The sequence below is a fragment of the Centropristis striata genome, chromosome 7 (genome assembly GCF_030273125.1).
Source record: "Centropristis striata isolate RG_2023a ecotype Rhode Island chromosome 7, C.striata_1.0, whole genome shotgun sequence".
In the NCBI taxonomy this organism is placed as follows: domain Eukaryota; kingdom Metazoa; phylum Chordata; class Actinopteri; order Perciformes; family Serranidae; genus Centropristis; species Centropristis striata.
The window spans coordinates 37621439-37638358 of NC_081523.1; the positions used below are offsets into that span (position 1 = coordinate 37621439).

General features: G+C 35.7%; 1 protein-coding gene and 1 long non-coding RNA gene across 2 annotated transcripts in view; one reads left to right on the forward strand and one right to left on the reverse strand.

Annotated features, from left to right (window-relative positions):
* Nucleotides 1-16745, forward strand: LOC131974217 (uncharacterized). The gene is made up of 2 exons (XR_009394646.1): nucleotides 1-62; nucleotides 16659-16745. It is a non-coding gene; the product is annotated as an uncharacterized LOC131974217 (long non-coding RNA).
* Nucleotides 14629-16920, reverse strand: part of arid3c (AT rich interactive domain 3C (BRIGHT-like)) — a 125982-nt gene continuing 123690 nt past the window's right edge. Inside the window, exon 8 of the mRNA XM_059336425.1 lies at nucleotides 14629-15773. Within this exon, the coding sequence (XP_059192408.1) occupies nucleotides 15595-15773 (179 nt within the window). The 3' untranslated portion in view covers nucleotides 14629-15594. The remainder of the gene's footprint in view (nucleotides 15774-16920) is intronic.

The window sequence follows — 16920 nt, forward strand, 5'->3', positions numbered from 1 at the left end:
CCCGTGGCTATTCCATGGATATTTGTTCCTATTGGTTTGTTCCAAGTCACGTGACTTTCAAGGTCCCGGCGGTCAGAACAAAAAACATGGCGGACAGTTCTGTCATTTTTAGTGAAAAATCAATATTTTGACTTAGTTTCTGCATAAAAATGGATTTTGATCACATTTCTAGCGAGAAATATATGTTTTATTTTCTAAATATTCACTCAGTGAATGTACATAATCACTTTGTATGTTGGAATAGCCACGGGATATGACTGTCATTAACTTGCATTGTAACGAAATCCGTGTCAGTTTCACGGAAATTTGAGTGATTCCGTGGCTATTCCACGGATTTTGAGTTAAGCGAAATCCGTGGCTATTCCACGGATTCCTGTGAGACCATGTTGGACTCTGACAGCATCGTCCCATCGTCTTCATAGGATGTCCACTGTCCACACCACATTTATTGGTAACACTTTACAATAACCATCATTTATAAATGGTAAACAGTTGTTAATGTTTAATCATCATTTATAAACCGTATATAGGCCATTTAGAATTGTAAAATACATAATTTATTAATGTTTAACTAACTACATCATTTATAAATGGCAAATATATGGTATATTAATGTAAGTTTATAGTTACTTTACCATTAACAAACAATTACATTATAATTAATAGTTTATTAATAGTTTTAGTTGCACTCATTTTAACATTTTTAACACCATATTAAGTATGTTAATGATTTCTGAAATGATTCATATAACTTTAAGAAATTGGTTAGAAATTTTAAGATTCAATATGTATAGCACTTTGTTAATGTTAATAATTGGTTTATAAACCATCTATAAACATTATTTAGTTGGTTGTTGTAAAGTGTTACCCATTTATTTTTTTCCATCTCACTACCACAGGGACTGTTATTCTATATGTTTTGTCTAAAATCCCAATATACCCTTGAACTGACCAAGGTAAAGAAAGTTTGGGCAACTCTCAACTCTCTCTCTTTGCAAATACAGTTTATGTTCATATTACAGTTCTTTTTTTGCAAAGTGGTTCAACTTCTCTGAATATGTGGACCATAGAACATGTGATTACAAAACCATGGGCTTTAACCCTTTGGAGTTTTGGGCTATTTTCTCAGTTATTTAATACAAATTAAAATTTTTCCACTTAAAAAATGTTCACCATGCCGTCTTGGTATCAGTTTTTTCAGCACAACCTCACCTATATGACCTGATAATTATTTATTCATTTTGATTACTGGATTAACATTTTAGCCCCAAAAGAAACTAAAGTCTGATTTAGAAAATTATGTTTTTTTTTTAACTTTCAAAACACAATCATGCTCTGTGAATAATTTTAAATGTTGCAAATGTGAACACAGGTTGAAAATATTACATAAAAGAGGTCAAATGAGGATACCTGCTGGTTCTATATTTTTAGACTAAATATATTTGAGCTTATTTCTGGTTGTATTTGGTCTATCATCATCAAAAAAAAACTAGCACAAAGTTACAAGCCAGAACTTTTGAGGGAAAGAAAACAACAGGGCCACATTCATTAGACCATGTAATAGCACAAGGGTTGCACCTTTCAAACATTAGATGCATATATTAAAGCTTTTAAAAACTATGAAAAAAATCTATATTTAGAAAGGATACTTCACCATTCACTTTCCTGTTCACACTCAATAATACAAAACCCCTCACAGCTGAAACTCCAGCTGGAACTACAAGACAAGCAGAGTTAGGTAAATGCTTTTGGACAGCTACTCCGGACTCAACGTTGTTCAGGAGACTTTTTTAGAGTGTTTTAGGAGCCCTGATCCATAAACCAAGGTCCACTTTTGACCTTTTAATCCAGGGGTGGGCAATTAATTTTCCCAAGGGGCCACATGACCAATACCACGAAGGTTGCAGGGGCCGGAACAAAACTCTGAACTAAATTCTGCTCAATATTAATTTAATTGCTTTATAAAATACAGTCAATTATCTGGTTTTGAGCTGCTACTGATAAGAATACATGTTATGATAAGACTGTTAATGTGGAGTAAATCAAATATAGCAGTAAAAAGTAGTAAATACTCCAATCACTATATCACTATTCCATTTATTTTAAACACAACTGTAAATGACATTTAGCAAGCTTCCTATTTGTGTTTTTGTATTATATAGCTTGTTTTTCATGTTTGTACATTTTCAAGGTGTTTTACAATGTTGTGATGCTTTTATTTTGAAAAGGTGCCGTCCAGTGTAAAACGGGTGCTTTCATTTTGAAAGGTAGTGACAGGAAATAACCGGTAGAACAGTTAAATGAAAAAACGAACGGTAAATAATAACGAGTGCGTAGTAATTCATATAAAGTTAATATAAAGTATTAAAAGGCTTCTATAGTGGCTGACTGACAGGACACAAGGTTTGTTAAAGTTTATTTTCTTCTGTCATATATATTAGTGGCTATATTTGTTGTCTTAACTGTAGTAAAAGTGCTTGTTAGCTCTAGTGCTAATGCTAATGTTTGCTTTTTTTTTTTTTTTCAAAATAAAAGCACTGCGGTTATATTGATTTCTAATTTCTGGGTAACCTCACGAGGGCCGCATGTGCCGCCCAATGCCCAGGTCTGTTTTAATCCGTCACGTTCCACCACATCTCATGGCTTTCATCAGCAAATATGGAGAATATCCATCTCAATGAGGACTGAGCAGACACTAACCTCTAATGAGCACCATGAGATCACGTGGGAAGCTCCAGAATAAACTAGTGGATCTCAAGTTGAACATTATTTATTCAAGCAGCAATGCGTTACATTTTTAATATCTGTTATTCCCCTTGCCTACAGTTATTGTGCCGAGCTAACACGTGTCAGGAGCTGTATCTGCAGGTGTGTGCAGTAGTTGCTAATTGGTATCGACGGAGCAGCATCCAGTCGTTCAGATCACCCGTGCAAATCCCTCCCTGACAGACGAGGTGATTTTTATTCAGCGAAAATTCCAGCGTCCAGGTCAAAGGTCGCCATCAGAATCAATGGCCACTGAGAGAGCAGAGAGGAGAGGCTGAACCTGTCTGATACGGGCTGGTCATTCCTAAAAACAACCAGCAGTCAATGTCTGATAAACATGTTCACATATCACAATGAACTCCCGGGTGGAATTCATAAAAATGTAAAATAATTAAAAAAAAAAAGCCAAATAAAAACAGTATACTGATAAATGTCAGTCAGTGTTTTGGCAAGAACAAATGAACAATGATTGGCAGATTACTGTGTTTCAGGAAGAAGAAGATTGCACAGATGGTCTGACAGCTCCAGTGCTATATTAATATTAATACATTGTGTTCACTGCAAAAACCAACTGACAAAAAATGGGAAATTAATAACTAGAATTAAGCAAATACATGCTGGCATGTCTACCTGTGGCCCCTTGGGGAAATTAATTGCCCACCCCTGGACTAAATTATGAAATAAAGATGTGTAATGCTATGTTTTCAAGAAGACTTTAAAGTCTAACATTTTTGGTAAGGTTACAATGGAATTTGATTGAGTTTGCACATGACCAATACCACGAAGGTTGCAGGGGCCGGACCAAAACTCTGAACTAAATTCTGCTCAATATTAATTTAATCGCTTTATAAAATACAGTAAATTGTGGAGTAAATCAAGTATAGCAGTAAAAAGTAGTAAATACTCCAATTACTATATCACTTTTCCATTTATTTTAAACACAACTGTAAATGTCCTTTAGTAAGCTTCCTATTTGTGTTTTTGTATTATATAGCTTGTTTTTCATGTTTGTAAATTTTCAAGGTGTTTTACACATAGACTGTATAAAATATGGACGTAGTCTCCGTGACGTCACCCATAGGGTTCTGAAGAGCTGAAATGAAGCTTTGTGGGCGTTCCCACAGTCGCCATTTTGGCAAAGCTGACTCCGCCCAACTCCCCCGGATAATCCAAAAATGGGCAGAGCTGCAGCTGAGGCGGCCGAAACACGCCCACTTAGCTTGAAGCTACCAAGCTAGCGGAGGCCATCGGAGCTAACAAGCTAGGCTACATGCTACACCGGGATGGACAGCAGCCGGCCGGCTCACTGACTAACACTGCCGTGATGTTCCTGTCTGTTGGTGTCCCAGCTTACACTGCTTAACTCACGGTAAGTTACTCTAAAACTTTACCACAGCAACTTCAACTTGTTTTAGATATATAATTAGGGTCATTTGAAATACCGGTTTTGTCGAGACTTGCAGTAATGTCGCCAGTGTTACCTTGAATAAACATAACGTTTACGGATACTTACATGAGGCAGACATGTTAACCTGAATTTTAATTTAATTTTACTTTACCTAGAAGTTGTTTATTTTGGATGACCCTTGATTAAACTTTATTATGAGCTGAGTGATATGTAATTAGGTTAGTATTATTACCGTAGATGTTGGATTCATACTGGCACATAAATATATATTTTTTGCTTATTAATAACTTCTACTCAGGTATGATTAAAACAAACGTATTACATTAGAAAATCTGCGGGTTGTTTCTCAGTGTAGATGTGTCAGGGCGTATCGGTTAACGTATAAAATTATAATCCCCAACAGCGCTATTAAACAGTATGCATTTACCTTTATGATGTGACACTGACAGACTGTCTGGGATTATTATCTGGAATATCAATTATGACAGAAGGCCATTTTATATTTACTTATTTCAGTACATTTGTCATTAATTTAACTTCCAGTGTTGTAATGTAATCTGATTACTATCTGACACCACAGTTTGAGAAGAGGACTGCTGACCTCAGAGGAGCCAAAAAGCAGCAGCTCTCATTGCTTCCTTCCTGCTGTGTCAGTCTTTAGAGATGTAACACTGAGCTCAGGCTTCATTATGTACCGAGCTACTTGTAAATTTACCCAAAAACACTGCTGACATTTTTCTCTCTATCTGCTCACAGCTCCATCCAACACCTTCACTGCAGATTGATGCTTCACCTTATTTTATAGTAGTGTTATTGATTAGCACTGTGCTTGTCAGTGGTGCATAAAATTAACACTGTGTTATAGGACATGGATTTCTGTCAGGCCTTGACAAGATAACCCATTACTGGACGCCTGCTCCTAATTTGTTTTTGTTTATTCAGAAGTATAAAGTAACATTCAGCCAGCCCCAATAATAAGTCTATTACCTGCAAATCCTCGTCGAGCCATCGACAGCCACTAATCTTTGCTGCTCCTAATTACATCAGGATTCTCAACCTTAATTAACCAATCTTTACCCCATTTTACCTGCTTAATGCTGCACTCAACCAAACTGCGTTCATTCAACTGTCTCCATTTGCTGAATACGAGTTTCCACTTGTCACATTTAAAGAAAACAAATGTCCTTAAATCTTAAAGAGTTGTTAAAAAAAATCAATTTTTAGAATTATTTTATTATTAAAGTTATGAATGTTATATGATGATTTATGTTATTTGTAATTCTTTCTTTTCAGCCTTCAGTCACATCTCAGGGTCGCCCAAGCTTATTTAAACGTTTTATCACATGCTGTCGTATATTATCACGATATATTTTGTGTTAAGCTAATGCTACCTATAAATCAGAGGGCTTTGATGTATAGGTGTTTAGAGTTTTTAGTCTCACACTGAGATTTTAGACAGACTGTCAATTTTTCAGGGTCACTATTTACAAGACTACAACTAGATTCTTCTAGCAGTTTTTTCCTACCATGAATTTTTTTCCCATCATGCTCTTAGTGAAACCTTACAAATGGAGGAGAAGCAGCTTTTGGCTCCAGCTGCTCTAGTGTGTGCAGTGGTTTGTGTTGGAATAAAAAAAAGAAGAAGAAGAGAAGACGCCACAAAATGCCCCTCACAAAGCTGAAAAAGAGTTTCTGTTTTTATCACATGAAAAGTTGACTATTTTACAGTAAAAATAGATATAAGGAAGAATAAAGGAAAGGATAATTTAGAAATGAATTCATGATTTATGTATTTGGTTTTAGTGTAGATAGATTCAGTGTTTTTGCTCCTTTGGAGTGACTTTTCTTTTCTTTGAAGAAGAAGAAGAAGAAGAAGAAGAAGATTACTTTATTAATCCCACAATGGGGAAACTCAACCTCTGCGTTTAACCCATCCTTTATTACACACAAGTGAACACACCATGCAAGGAGCAGTGGGCAGCACATTACTGCATTACACATTACTTTGTTTAGTTTCTACTCAAAGTCAGGAGTTTCATAGCCCTTTTCTTTCACTCTGTGAGGACTTACCCTGCTGCATTTGTCATTTTGTCAACATTAGCTGGAGTTTGTAGTATTGTATTAGTGGAGGTTGTATAAAAACATTAAGAATATGTAGAATTGCAGATTTATAGTGACAATTTGTAAGTTTCTCTTGATGCCGAGATGTCTTTTCTTCCTGAAGCCACATGACTAACGGCTCAGTTGCAATTGCAACCCTGTCTAGTGCCACCAGACCGTGTCAATGCATGTGAATAATTGTTATTCATCACACAGAGGCAATTCAGTTTTCACCAGTATGACTCACCAGATGTAGACTGCCATTGGCTGCCTATGAAATCCTCCCCTCCTGCTATCTAATGTGGAGGTGCATACAGTTACCTGATTGTAACTGGTGTAAATAAATAATATTAAATAATAATAAAAAAAACAAGGTGGATGTTTTTTTTTTACCAAAACCAAACAAACGTAGAACATTCCACCCTGTTGAAGACAAGATTATTATAGTTTTGGATTTTTCATTAGTTTTAGTTTTATTTTTTTTTGTGATTTTTTGTTTTCAAATTTCAAGTTTGTTTTAATTAGTGTTTTTGCTAGTTTTAATTTGGTTTTATTTTTGGGAAAATGCTTATTTTTAGCTTAGTTTTTATTAGTTTTAGTGTTAGTTTTAGTTTTTTTTGTAATGGGGTATTTGTTGTTGTTTTGTTGTGTTGTTGTTTGTCTGATCCATCTCAGCCCCAATAAGTTTATTAAGTCATAAAACCAGATAGATGAAATAGATTTCATATCAACCAAAAAGGTTTACGTATGAAAAAAGTTCACAAAGACGAAAACTAAGAACATTTTCACTATAATTTTAGTTTGTTTTCGCTAGTTTTGTAACCAGAAAATACAGTTTCAGTTAGTTACTTTTCAAAAAAAAACAAAAACCTCATTTTTTATTTTTATTTCAGTTAACAAAAATGTTTTTTCAATACTATTTTTCGTTAACTATAATAACCTTGGTTGAAGACCCTCTCTGCATCTCAGGACAACACCCCCTCTGGTATGAAAGTGTTAAAAATGTTCAGAACATAAACCCAGTTTGATCCACTGAAATGATGTGTACAGTTAGTCAGGAGTATCAAATGATGAAGATGATAACGATGATGATGATTGCTTTAACATTCTGGGAGAGGAGGTGGAGGTGTTGCTCACAGGGGAGGGCAGAACAGACTCCACTTCCTGATTATTGACAAACTGCTGACACAATGGGACCAGAGTCAATCACCGAAACAGTCTCAACAAAGAGATCAACAAATTATAATGTTTATTTTTTCTTGTTAGAAAGCACTTTGGGAGTTGTAGTTGACATACTCCCCTTAGTTTTCATGCCCAGGCTTGTAACTTTATTTTATTTAAAGAAAAAAAACATTATCTGTGTAAATTAATGAAATGTTCAGAACATAAACCCAGTTTGATCCACTGAAATGATGTGTACAGTTAGTCAGGAGCTCTCTAGTCCCCTTTAAGGAGGGAAGTGTGTCTGTAACAGCTCAGAGTGTATTTTTTATTAGAAATCATAGTAGTATAGCAACAAGAACAAGAATGATACAGAAAGCATGTCACATGTGAAGTTAAAAGCATGATTTTATTTCTAAATACGCTACAAGTCAAATGGCAAAACAGGAAAATCTCTTTTACCTCTTTTTTGTAAATTTTTAACCCCTGAGCACCACAATCCAGCATTCCCATAATGCACTGGATTTGTCCAAGATGAACGAAAGGGAAATAAAAGAAACATTTAAAGCTTCATACACAGCTAATAAAGCGATTAGTGTCTAAAAACTACCAGCATAGCATAATACAAAGTAAACAACATGTTATTTGATTACATAAGTCAATTCATTTTTTTCTGCATGCAGAGCTTTCCCTTTCTCTTTGCTTGTCTGCTCTGCTGTTTGGTATGACCGTAAAACTATAGGAGCGTGGTCACAACTTGAAAACCTCTTTGGTGAGAAGAATGCCAGTGAGTCCATGCTGCGTTCACAGTCTTCTGAAGAGTTCAGTGGTCACTCAGCAGTATGTACAGGAGGAGGGGCTGAGGAATAGACTGTGCCAGTGCTCCGTTTACAGGGTGGGAGACAGGGCTGTCTTATGAGGACCACCTGGATCATGGAAGTACAAAATGTACACTGTCCTAAATGAGACATTTTAGTTGCTCGCATTTGTAATATTTGTCCGTAATTTTTGGGAAGTTTGAAAAATACAAACTCACTGGGTGGTAGGCAAGTTCTTCCCCACTCATTGACTGTATTCTGTTTGTGTTGACTGTAATGGAAGAAGCCTCTCTCTGTTGAAATAAGCCATTTTGTTACCTCATTTCTGCCTGAGAGTCTCCAAGAAGACCACCATCCAATCAGTTTGTATTTTCAATGTTTCTTGTTCAGGACCTTGACACATAATTCATCATCACAAATGGTAATAAGGTGAATGGATTCTACAAAATCTGGACATTAGCCACAGAGATGTGAAGTGGGAGAAGCAGCTAGTATTTATATGTTTCCTTTCAATGATCTCAAGTCCTTTCACCTGCAGAAATTGTCAGATGACTGCAGTATTGGGTGAATCAAAGGTGGACCGAACTCAGAGTACAGGGATCTGGTTTACCTGGAACCACCTACTACTGGACATGACCAAACTGAAGGACATGGCCACAGAATTCTGGAGAACAAAATTATGATGATGATGATTGTTTTAACATTCTGGGAGAGGAGGTGGAGGTGTTGCTCACAGACTCCACTTCCTGATGAATTGACAAACTGCTGACACAATGAGACCAGAGCCAATCACCTAAACAGTCTCAACAAAGAGATCAACAAATTATAATGTTTCTTTTTTCTTGTTAGAAAGCATTTTGGGAGTTGTAGTTGACATACTCCCCTTAGTTTTCATGCCCAGGCTTGTAACTTTCTTTTATTTAAAGGAAAAAAAATGAAGTGGGCTATTATTTTTCAAAGACGTGTACACCTAAAATAACTTCCCCCACTTTGCAACTCTGTTTTGGATTTATACATATCTATTTAGTCCAGCAGTTGATATTACTATTTCCCTTTTTAAGGATCCAACACCAGGTTTGTGTATGAGGAAGTGATTCTTTCCTTTACTGTGTCACCCTGCAGAGTTGTCCGATTGCCAAAGAACACATTTCAAGTAAACACGAGAATTATAAAGAACAACTACCTTCGACAGCTCAGCTGGCAGCTGAGGAGTCAGCTCATCTCATTGGCTGAGGATTGTCCTCTGCTGCACGATTGTGTTTGTACAATTTCAACATCACCATTTATACATACAGTCACACAATATATTATTAGCTTCATCACCAGTAATCAGCCTGGAGCGTTACACTGTCATCATGACACTCAACTAGTCAAAGCTTTTAAATCAAGAACTGTGAACAATCTGCATGAAACATCAGAAGGAGAGCAGGTGGAGAAGACAGCAACCCCAAAACAGGAAACAAGGCTGTTGTTAACGTTGTTTCAGTGGTGGAGCTGCAGGTGTGTGTCCTGAGGGTGGCGTACACAAACATCATTCAAATCAAAAATATCCATCTGCTTCCTGTGCTCACTAAATTACATCCACAGCACAATTCAAGGAGATATGACCAAACCTAATTTTTGTGGACTCTACACAGAGCACTTTGAATCAGGGCATATATATATATATATATATATATATACAGTACAGGCCAAAAGTTTGGACACACACCTTCTCATTCAATGCGTTTTCTTTATTTTCATGACTATTTACATTGTAGATTCTCACTGAAGGCATCAAAACTATGAATGAACACATATGGAATTATGTGCTTAACAAAAAAGTGTGAAATAACTGAAAACATGTCTTGTATTTTAGATTCCTCAAAGTAACCACCCTTTGCTTACTAGAATATAAGACATGTTTTCAGTTATTTCACACTTTTTTGTTAAGTACATAATTCCACATGTGTTCATTAATAGTTTTGATGAATCTACAATGTAAATAGTCATGAAAATAAAGGAAACGCATTGAATGAGAAGGTGTGTCCAAACTTTTGGCCTGTACTATATATATATATATATATATATATATAGTCCAGTTCATTTAGTATGCTATTATCATAAAACTTATGGAACTTATATAATTTAACAGGTAATCAACAAGTGACCTGAGCATGAAGTTCATTCCTGACTGTTGCCTGGACGATACTGGATGTTTGAGGTAGGTATTGATGTCAGTGTTGAAGAGTACGGCTGGGCGATATATCCATATATTTGTAAATGTGACATTGATTTTGACCATATCGGATATATCGATATAGTTCAATTTTTTTTCTTTCTTTATATATAAATGCTGCCCTTACTAGGGTTTGTCATATTTAGTGCTTTTGTAATGTTTGTTATTCTTTTCTTATATAAATATATTTATTTCAGAAAAAGACTGGCCTATTTTATATATTATATTTTATATATTTTTTATTTAAATGTGCACTTTATGGAGCTTTGATTTAAAAAAAAAAAAAAGGTACTCCCGTTGTTAGACAGTATTTTTGTCTGAACATTTGCTCTCACTTTGCGATATAAATATCGGGATATGTATCGGTATTTAGCCTAAATATATCAGGATATGACTTTTGGTCCATATTGCCCAGCCCTATTTAAGAGTTAAAATAAATCCAATATATAAACATGCAATGCAACATAAACATTTTGTGGGTTTTACATAACAGTGAGTGGGATGTTTTGGTAACACTTTACAATAACCAACTAAGTAATGTCCATAGATGGTTTATAAACCAATTATTACACATTTACGAAGTGCTATACATATTTAATCGTTAAATGTATTCAACCAATTTCTTAAAGGTATATGAATCATTTCAAAATCATTAACATACTTAATATGGTGTTAAAAATGTTATATCAGTGCAACTAAAACTATTAATAAACTAATAATTGTAATGTAATTGTTTGTTAATGGTAAAGTAACTTTAAACTTACATTAATATACCATGTATTTGCCATTTATAAATTATTTAGTTAGTTAAACATTAATAAATTATCTATTTACCATTCTAAATGGCCTATAAACGGTTTATATACAATGATGAAACATTAATAAACGATCTGTTTACCATTTATAAATGATGGTTATTGTAAAGTGTTACCGATGCTTTCTTTTAAAAACTTGTTTGAGCTCTCTGAAGGAATCATCTGAGATATTTATTGTGACTTATCAGTTGATATGATAATCAGAGCGACTGACACTGCCACCCTCAGGCTGCACTGCCGACAAGACAAATATCACCTCGGAGAAATTCCTTGTTTCAAAGCGCTGTCTTCTATTCACTGTCTCCTCGTGTTTTCATGCACATTGGATTCGTGCTGCTGTCTCACAGAAGGCTGTTTTGTTGCGCCGGCACAACACCCAACGTAAAAATCACTTTGAACATGTTGCTTAATTCTTTAAACTATTCTATTGTTATTTTTTTCCCCTTTTCTTTGACTGAAAAGCATTTTGTGTTCACACAAATACATGGATATGAAACACCATGAATACACTGGCAATTAAGATTATGGACATGCTTGTTGGCACAGTCTATAACAAATGAGGTAGATGTGTGTCAATAAAATATTCCCTTCTTTGGTATAATCATACAAAATATGAAAAAAAAAATCCAGTGATCTGTTGAAGTAAAACATTGGTTTTAGGTGGCTGTACAATAAAAAATAAATGAAATTTATGAGGTATATCTTGTATTCATACTTTACTATGACTATATACAGTTAGATTGGTGAGGTATCTGCATTCAAGAAGACTCTTAAAAAGGGTTTGCAAACAAAGTGGTGGAGCTGAATGCAATGTTTGCAGGATCGAATATAAAACATAATAAATAAAATCTGCAATTAAATGCTTACACAGACTTAATAAAAACCCATATATCTTCAAACTGCTTCCCATTCCCTTCACAATAAAGAAAATATTTTATATCTTTATGAAAGCTGAGAAGAAAGCAGGAAATAACAAAAGAAAGAAAGAGAGAAATGAAAGAGGGAGAAGCTATCTGATGTCAGACAAGTGCATTACTCAAAAAAAGAACCCTGGATTCTATTCACAATATAAAACTACTGAGTGACTCATGAACGTTTCCTACACAATACGTCTCTGTTTGTCCTGTTGTCACCTTCTTTATTTCTCATCACTTGCTGCCAACAGGCTGAAGTGCTCGACTCTTTCCCGCCACAGTTGTTTCTATAATGGATTAAATGGCATATGAGGACTGAACATGGTCTCACAGGAATCCGTGAAATAGCCACGGATTCGCTTAACTCAAAATCCGTGTAATAGCCACGGAATCACTCACATTTCCGTGAAACTGACACATATTTCGCTACAATGCAAGTTAGTGACACTCATGTCCCGTGGCTATTCCAACATACAAAGTGATTATGTACATTCACTGAGTGAATATTTAGAAAATAAAACATATATTTCTCGCTAGAAATGTGATCAAAATCCATTTTTATGCAGAAACTAAGTCAAAATATTGATTTTTTTCACTAAAAATGAGAGAACTGTCCGACATTTTTTTTGTTCTGACCGCCGGGACCTTGAAAGTCACGTGACTTGGAACAAACCAATAGGAACAAATATCCATGGAATAGCCACGGGATATGACTGTCATTAACTTGCATTGTAGCGAAACCCTGTCAGTTTCACGGAAATTTGAGTCATTCCGTGGCTATTCCACGGATTTTGAGTTAAGCGAATCCGTGGCTATTTCACGGATTCCTGTGAGACCAGGTTGGAGGACTTCAGGATTCATTTCTTCTCAAGGCTCTGTCACATCAGCTTTGTGCTTATTATGTTAACAAACATGACAGATATTTTCTACATGTTGGTGCTCCTGGCTTTAGTCAGTGTGCGTTGCAGAAGATTTCTTCAAAGAACAATGCAATTTTGCGAGCTGCAGCTCTACCACACTCAGCCTCAGCACAGATTTTTGCAAGTGTGTCTGACCACAACCACAGCAGTGGAGCAATCATGTCGATTGCAATTTTTTGTAATGAATGAGGAAAGCACCGGACCAGAACAATGCTTACCATCACATCAATTCAAGCTGTCTCTGTCACTGTACACTCACAGAGGAAGAGAGGACTGGATTTTGAAAATGTACTTTTCTTGTCCCCATGAGAAAGATATGTTGTGATCTTTATCAAGAGTTTGTATTTAAACTAATCTATATTTTAATTGTTATCATCTCTATTTGTACCATGTACAGTCTGTAAAGTCCTTTGAGGCAAATCTGTTATTTCTGATTACACAACAACGGCATGTTTTGTCAAGATCAAGCAACTTATTCTGTGATCATGACAAAAGAAAAGGTGTGAAACAAACACTGTACACTGCAAAAAAGTGTGTCTAAAAACATGATAAAAACACTAAATCTGAGGGGAATGATCTTGCTGCATGGGCAGATAATTTCACTTGACAAGATTTCTTAAATTAAGGTCATTAAAATCTAGAAATAAGCATGTTGTACGCCTAAAATCAGAAATTAACTCTTAAAACAAGATAAATTAAAGCTGCAAGCACTGCAAAGTGCACTGCAAATTATTTGTTTCTTACCAAGATAAGAAGTGTTACATCATTTATCTTATTTTAAGAGTTAAATTCTTATTTTAAGCTTTAAATATGCTTATTTCTTGATTTAATAATTTTAATTTAAGAAATCTCTTATCTGTCCATGCAGCAAGATCATTTCCCTCAGATTTAGTGTTTTATCTTGTTTTTAGACACACCTTTTTTGCAGTGTACTAATGTGGGCCATAGTAAATGACCTTTAAGTGATGTAATACTCCTTTGAGTGGCAATATGGAGATCCTTATACAGATTTGTGAACAGTTTGTGTCTCAACAGAACTGAACAGACAGTAACATGAGCATGTGTAGCCGTTTCATTACTTCACAAGAGAAAAACTCTGTTTAGCTGAAGATCTGACCAGCTGTCATTATTTTACTAAAAGCTAATAACGTTGTCCCAAATGCATGTTATAAACTAACCCTAATGTAATACACAACAGATATGCTGGGGCTAGAAACTCCCAGTTTGTCTCAGTGACCCCCTTTTAGTAGTGCATTAACAAAAGCCTTGCAGCATTTTCCTCATATACCACCTTTATATATATCTATAAAGCCTAACAAGGGCCTACAAAATCTCTTTTTTTGTAAGTGTCATCATCTGAAGGTTTATGAATGAAAACAGGTGCATGAATTTCTGTCTGGCAAAGTGTGTAAATCTTTGGTAAAACTTTGGGATTTTAAATGTCTAATGGAGCTCAGATTATTGACTGTGTCTATGTACATTTCCTCTTTTATAGCATCTATTATATTGTTTTTTCTCTCAAAAAACCCCAAATGTGCTCAGTTAATTCAATGCAAACTAGCTGACACACAGCAGGCCTATTCCACTGTAATACTTGCTGACTGAATGCCTCCTAACAACTGAATCTAATCCTGATAACATACCTGTAGAAGGTAATATTTCACTATATGGGTCTGTTAGTGTATACAGCTATGTGGCCACGTGCTTGCTTCCAATAGCCTGATTGTCTGTAGACTGAGCTGACTGTATTAAGAGAAACACTCAGTTACTAAATCAGTAAACTGCACACAAGAAATCCACATATTAGACTTTTCACTCTCACTTCTACCAACACATACATCAGTCTTTCTAGCCTTGTTGTTGGGACATGAAGAACATAGTGGTGAGCAGGCTGGGCAGCCTTTCTACACAATACATGATCATTTCACATGTGCTTGCTATGTTTGTATTCTAGCTCTAGTCTTCGGGTTTGATCATTGGTGCCGAGGCTCACTGCTGGACCTGTTGAACCACTATGGATTGATTTTCTTCTTTGGTATCAGCTGTAAGCAGTGAGGTTCTGAGGTCAGTCCTAAAGCCCACAAACATCGTCAGCAGCTTGCTGAAGGTTTGCTGTTCAGCTGCCTCGTCTTTTGATTGAAATGGTGCACGAGAGGGAGTGTTCATTTGGCTTCATCCAGGTTGCACCTTCAGCTGATGGGTGGTTATGTTTTTTAAAGTGTTCCTCACAGAACAGTGAAAACAATGTTAACACACAGAGGTTAAATGTGCTGGAAACACACTGCTAATGGAGAGCAGGAGTGGGGAAAAGGAGGGACTGGAAGATTTCTTGCCTGCGATTATGTTTTCAATCTGCTGTTAGCTGACCTATAAGGTATCTGATCGAGATGTCCCCATCTGCTTGGTGTTTTTGAGAAGACAATGGACCTCCTCCCTGGTGGGGCGGGAGGAGAAGGGGAGGAGGGACAGGAAACTCAGGGAGAAGAGTTTCTGTGTCCGTGGAGAGAGGAAGAGGAGGAGGACGAGGACGAGGAGGAGGAGCAGGAGGGCTGGAACTGTGTGGGACTGGTCTTTCCCTGAGTCTGACAGTTGTTGTGTCTCCCATGGTGTCCCGTCATTGCTGCTATGGCCGACTGCCGAGCAAACAGGACGCCTGGGGAGCAAAAATCAAGTCTAAGTCAGATTCAGACTCCACTGGCTCTGCTTATATTGTTTTCAAAAATAATAATTTCTACTTTAAGAGCAAATTACCACCTTCAAAAATTCACAAAAACCCAGTACACTACCCTGTGGAACCCCCACCCCCAAAATAAAAAGTTTATATAAAGTGAAATGGTAACACTTTACAATAACCATCTAAGTGATGTTTATAGATAGTTTATTAACCATGTATTAACCATTTACAAAGTGCTATACATATTTATTCTTTAAATGTTTTAAACCAATTTCTTAAAGGTATATGAATCATTTCAAAATCATTAACAGGTAACACTTTACAATAACCATCATTTATAATTGCTAAACAGATTAATAATTAATTAATGTTTCTTTATCATTTATAAACCATATATAGGCCATTTAGAATGGTAAATACATCATTTATTAATGTTTAACTAACTGTATTATTTATAAATGGCAAATAGATGGTATAGTAATGTAAGTTTGTAGTTACTTTACCATTAATAAACAATTAAATATAATTAATAGTTTATTAATAGTTTAATGTGCACTCATTATAACATTTTTAACACCATATTAAGTATGTTAATGATTTAGAAATGATTCATATACCTTTAAGAAATTGGTTTAACCCTTAATAGGACACTCATTGAAATACTTGCAAATTCCAAATTTCAACCCTAGAGAATATTGGAGGATATTACATACAGCCAGAATGTGTAAAAAAAACAAAACATACGGACCAGGGGGAGGGGGGTGATATCTCTACAATGCAAGTCATATCCTGTGGCTATTCCATGGATATTTGTTCCTATTGGTTTGCTCCAAGTCACGTGACTTTCAAGGTCCCGGCGGTCAGAACAAAAAACATGGCGGACAGTTCTCTCATTTTTAGTGAAAAAAAAAAATCAATATTTTGACTTAGTTTCTGCATAAAAATGGATTTTGATCACATTTCTAGCGAGAAATATATGTTTTATTTTCTAAATATTCACTCAGTGAATGTACATAATCACTTTGTATGTTGGAAAAGCCACGGGATATGACTGTCATTAACTTGCATTGTAGCCAAATCCGTGGCTATTTCTCGGATTCCTGTGAGACCATGTTGAAACCATCTA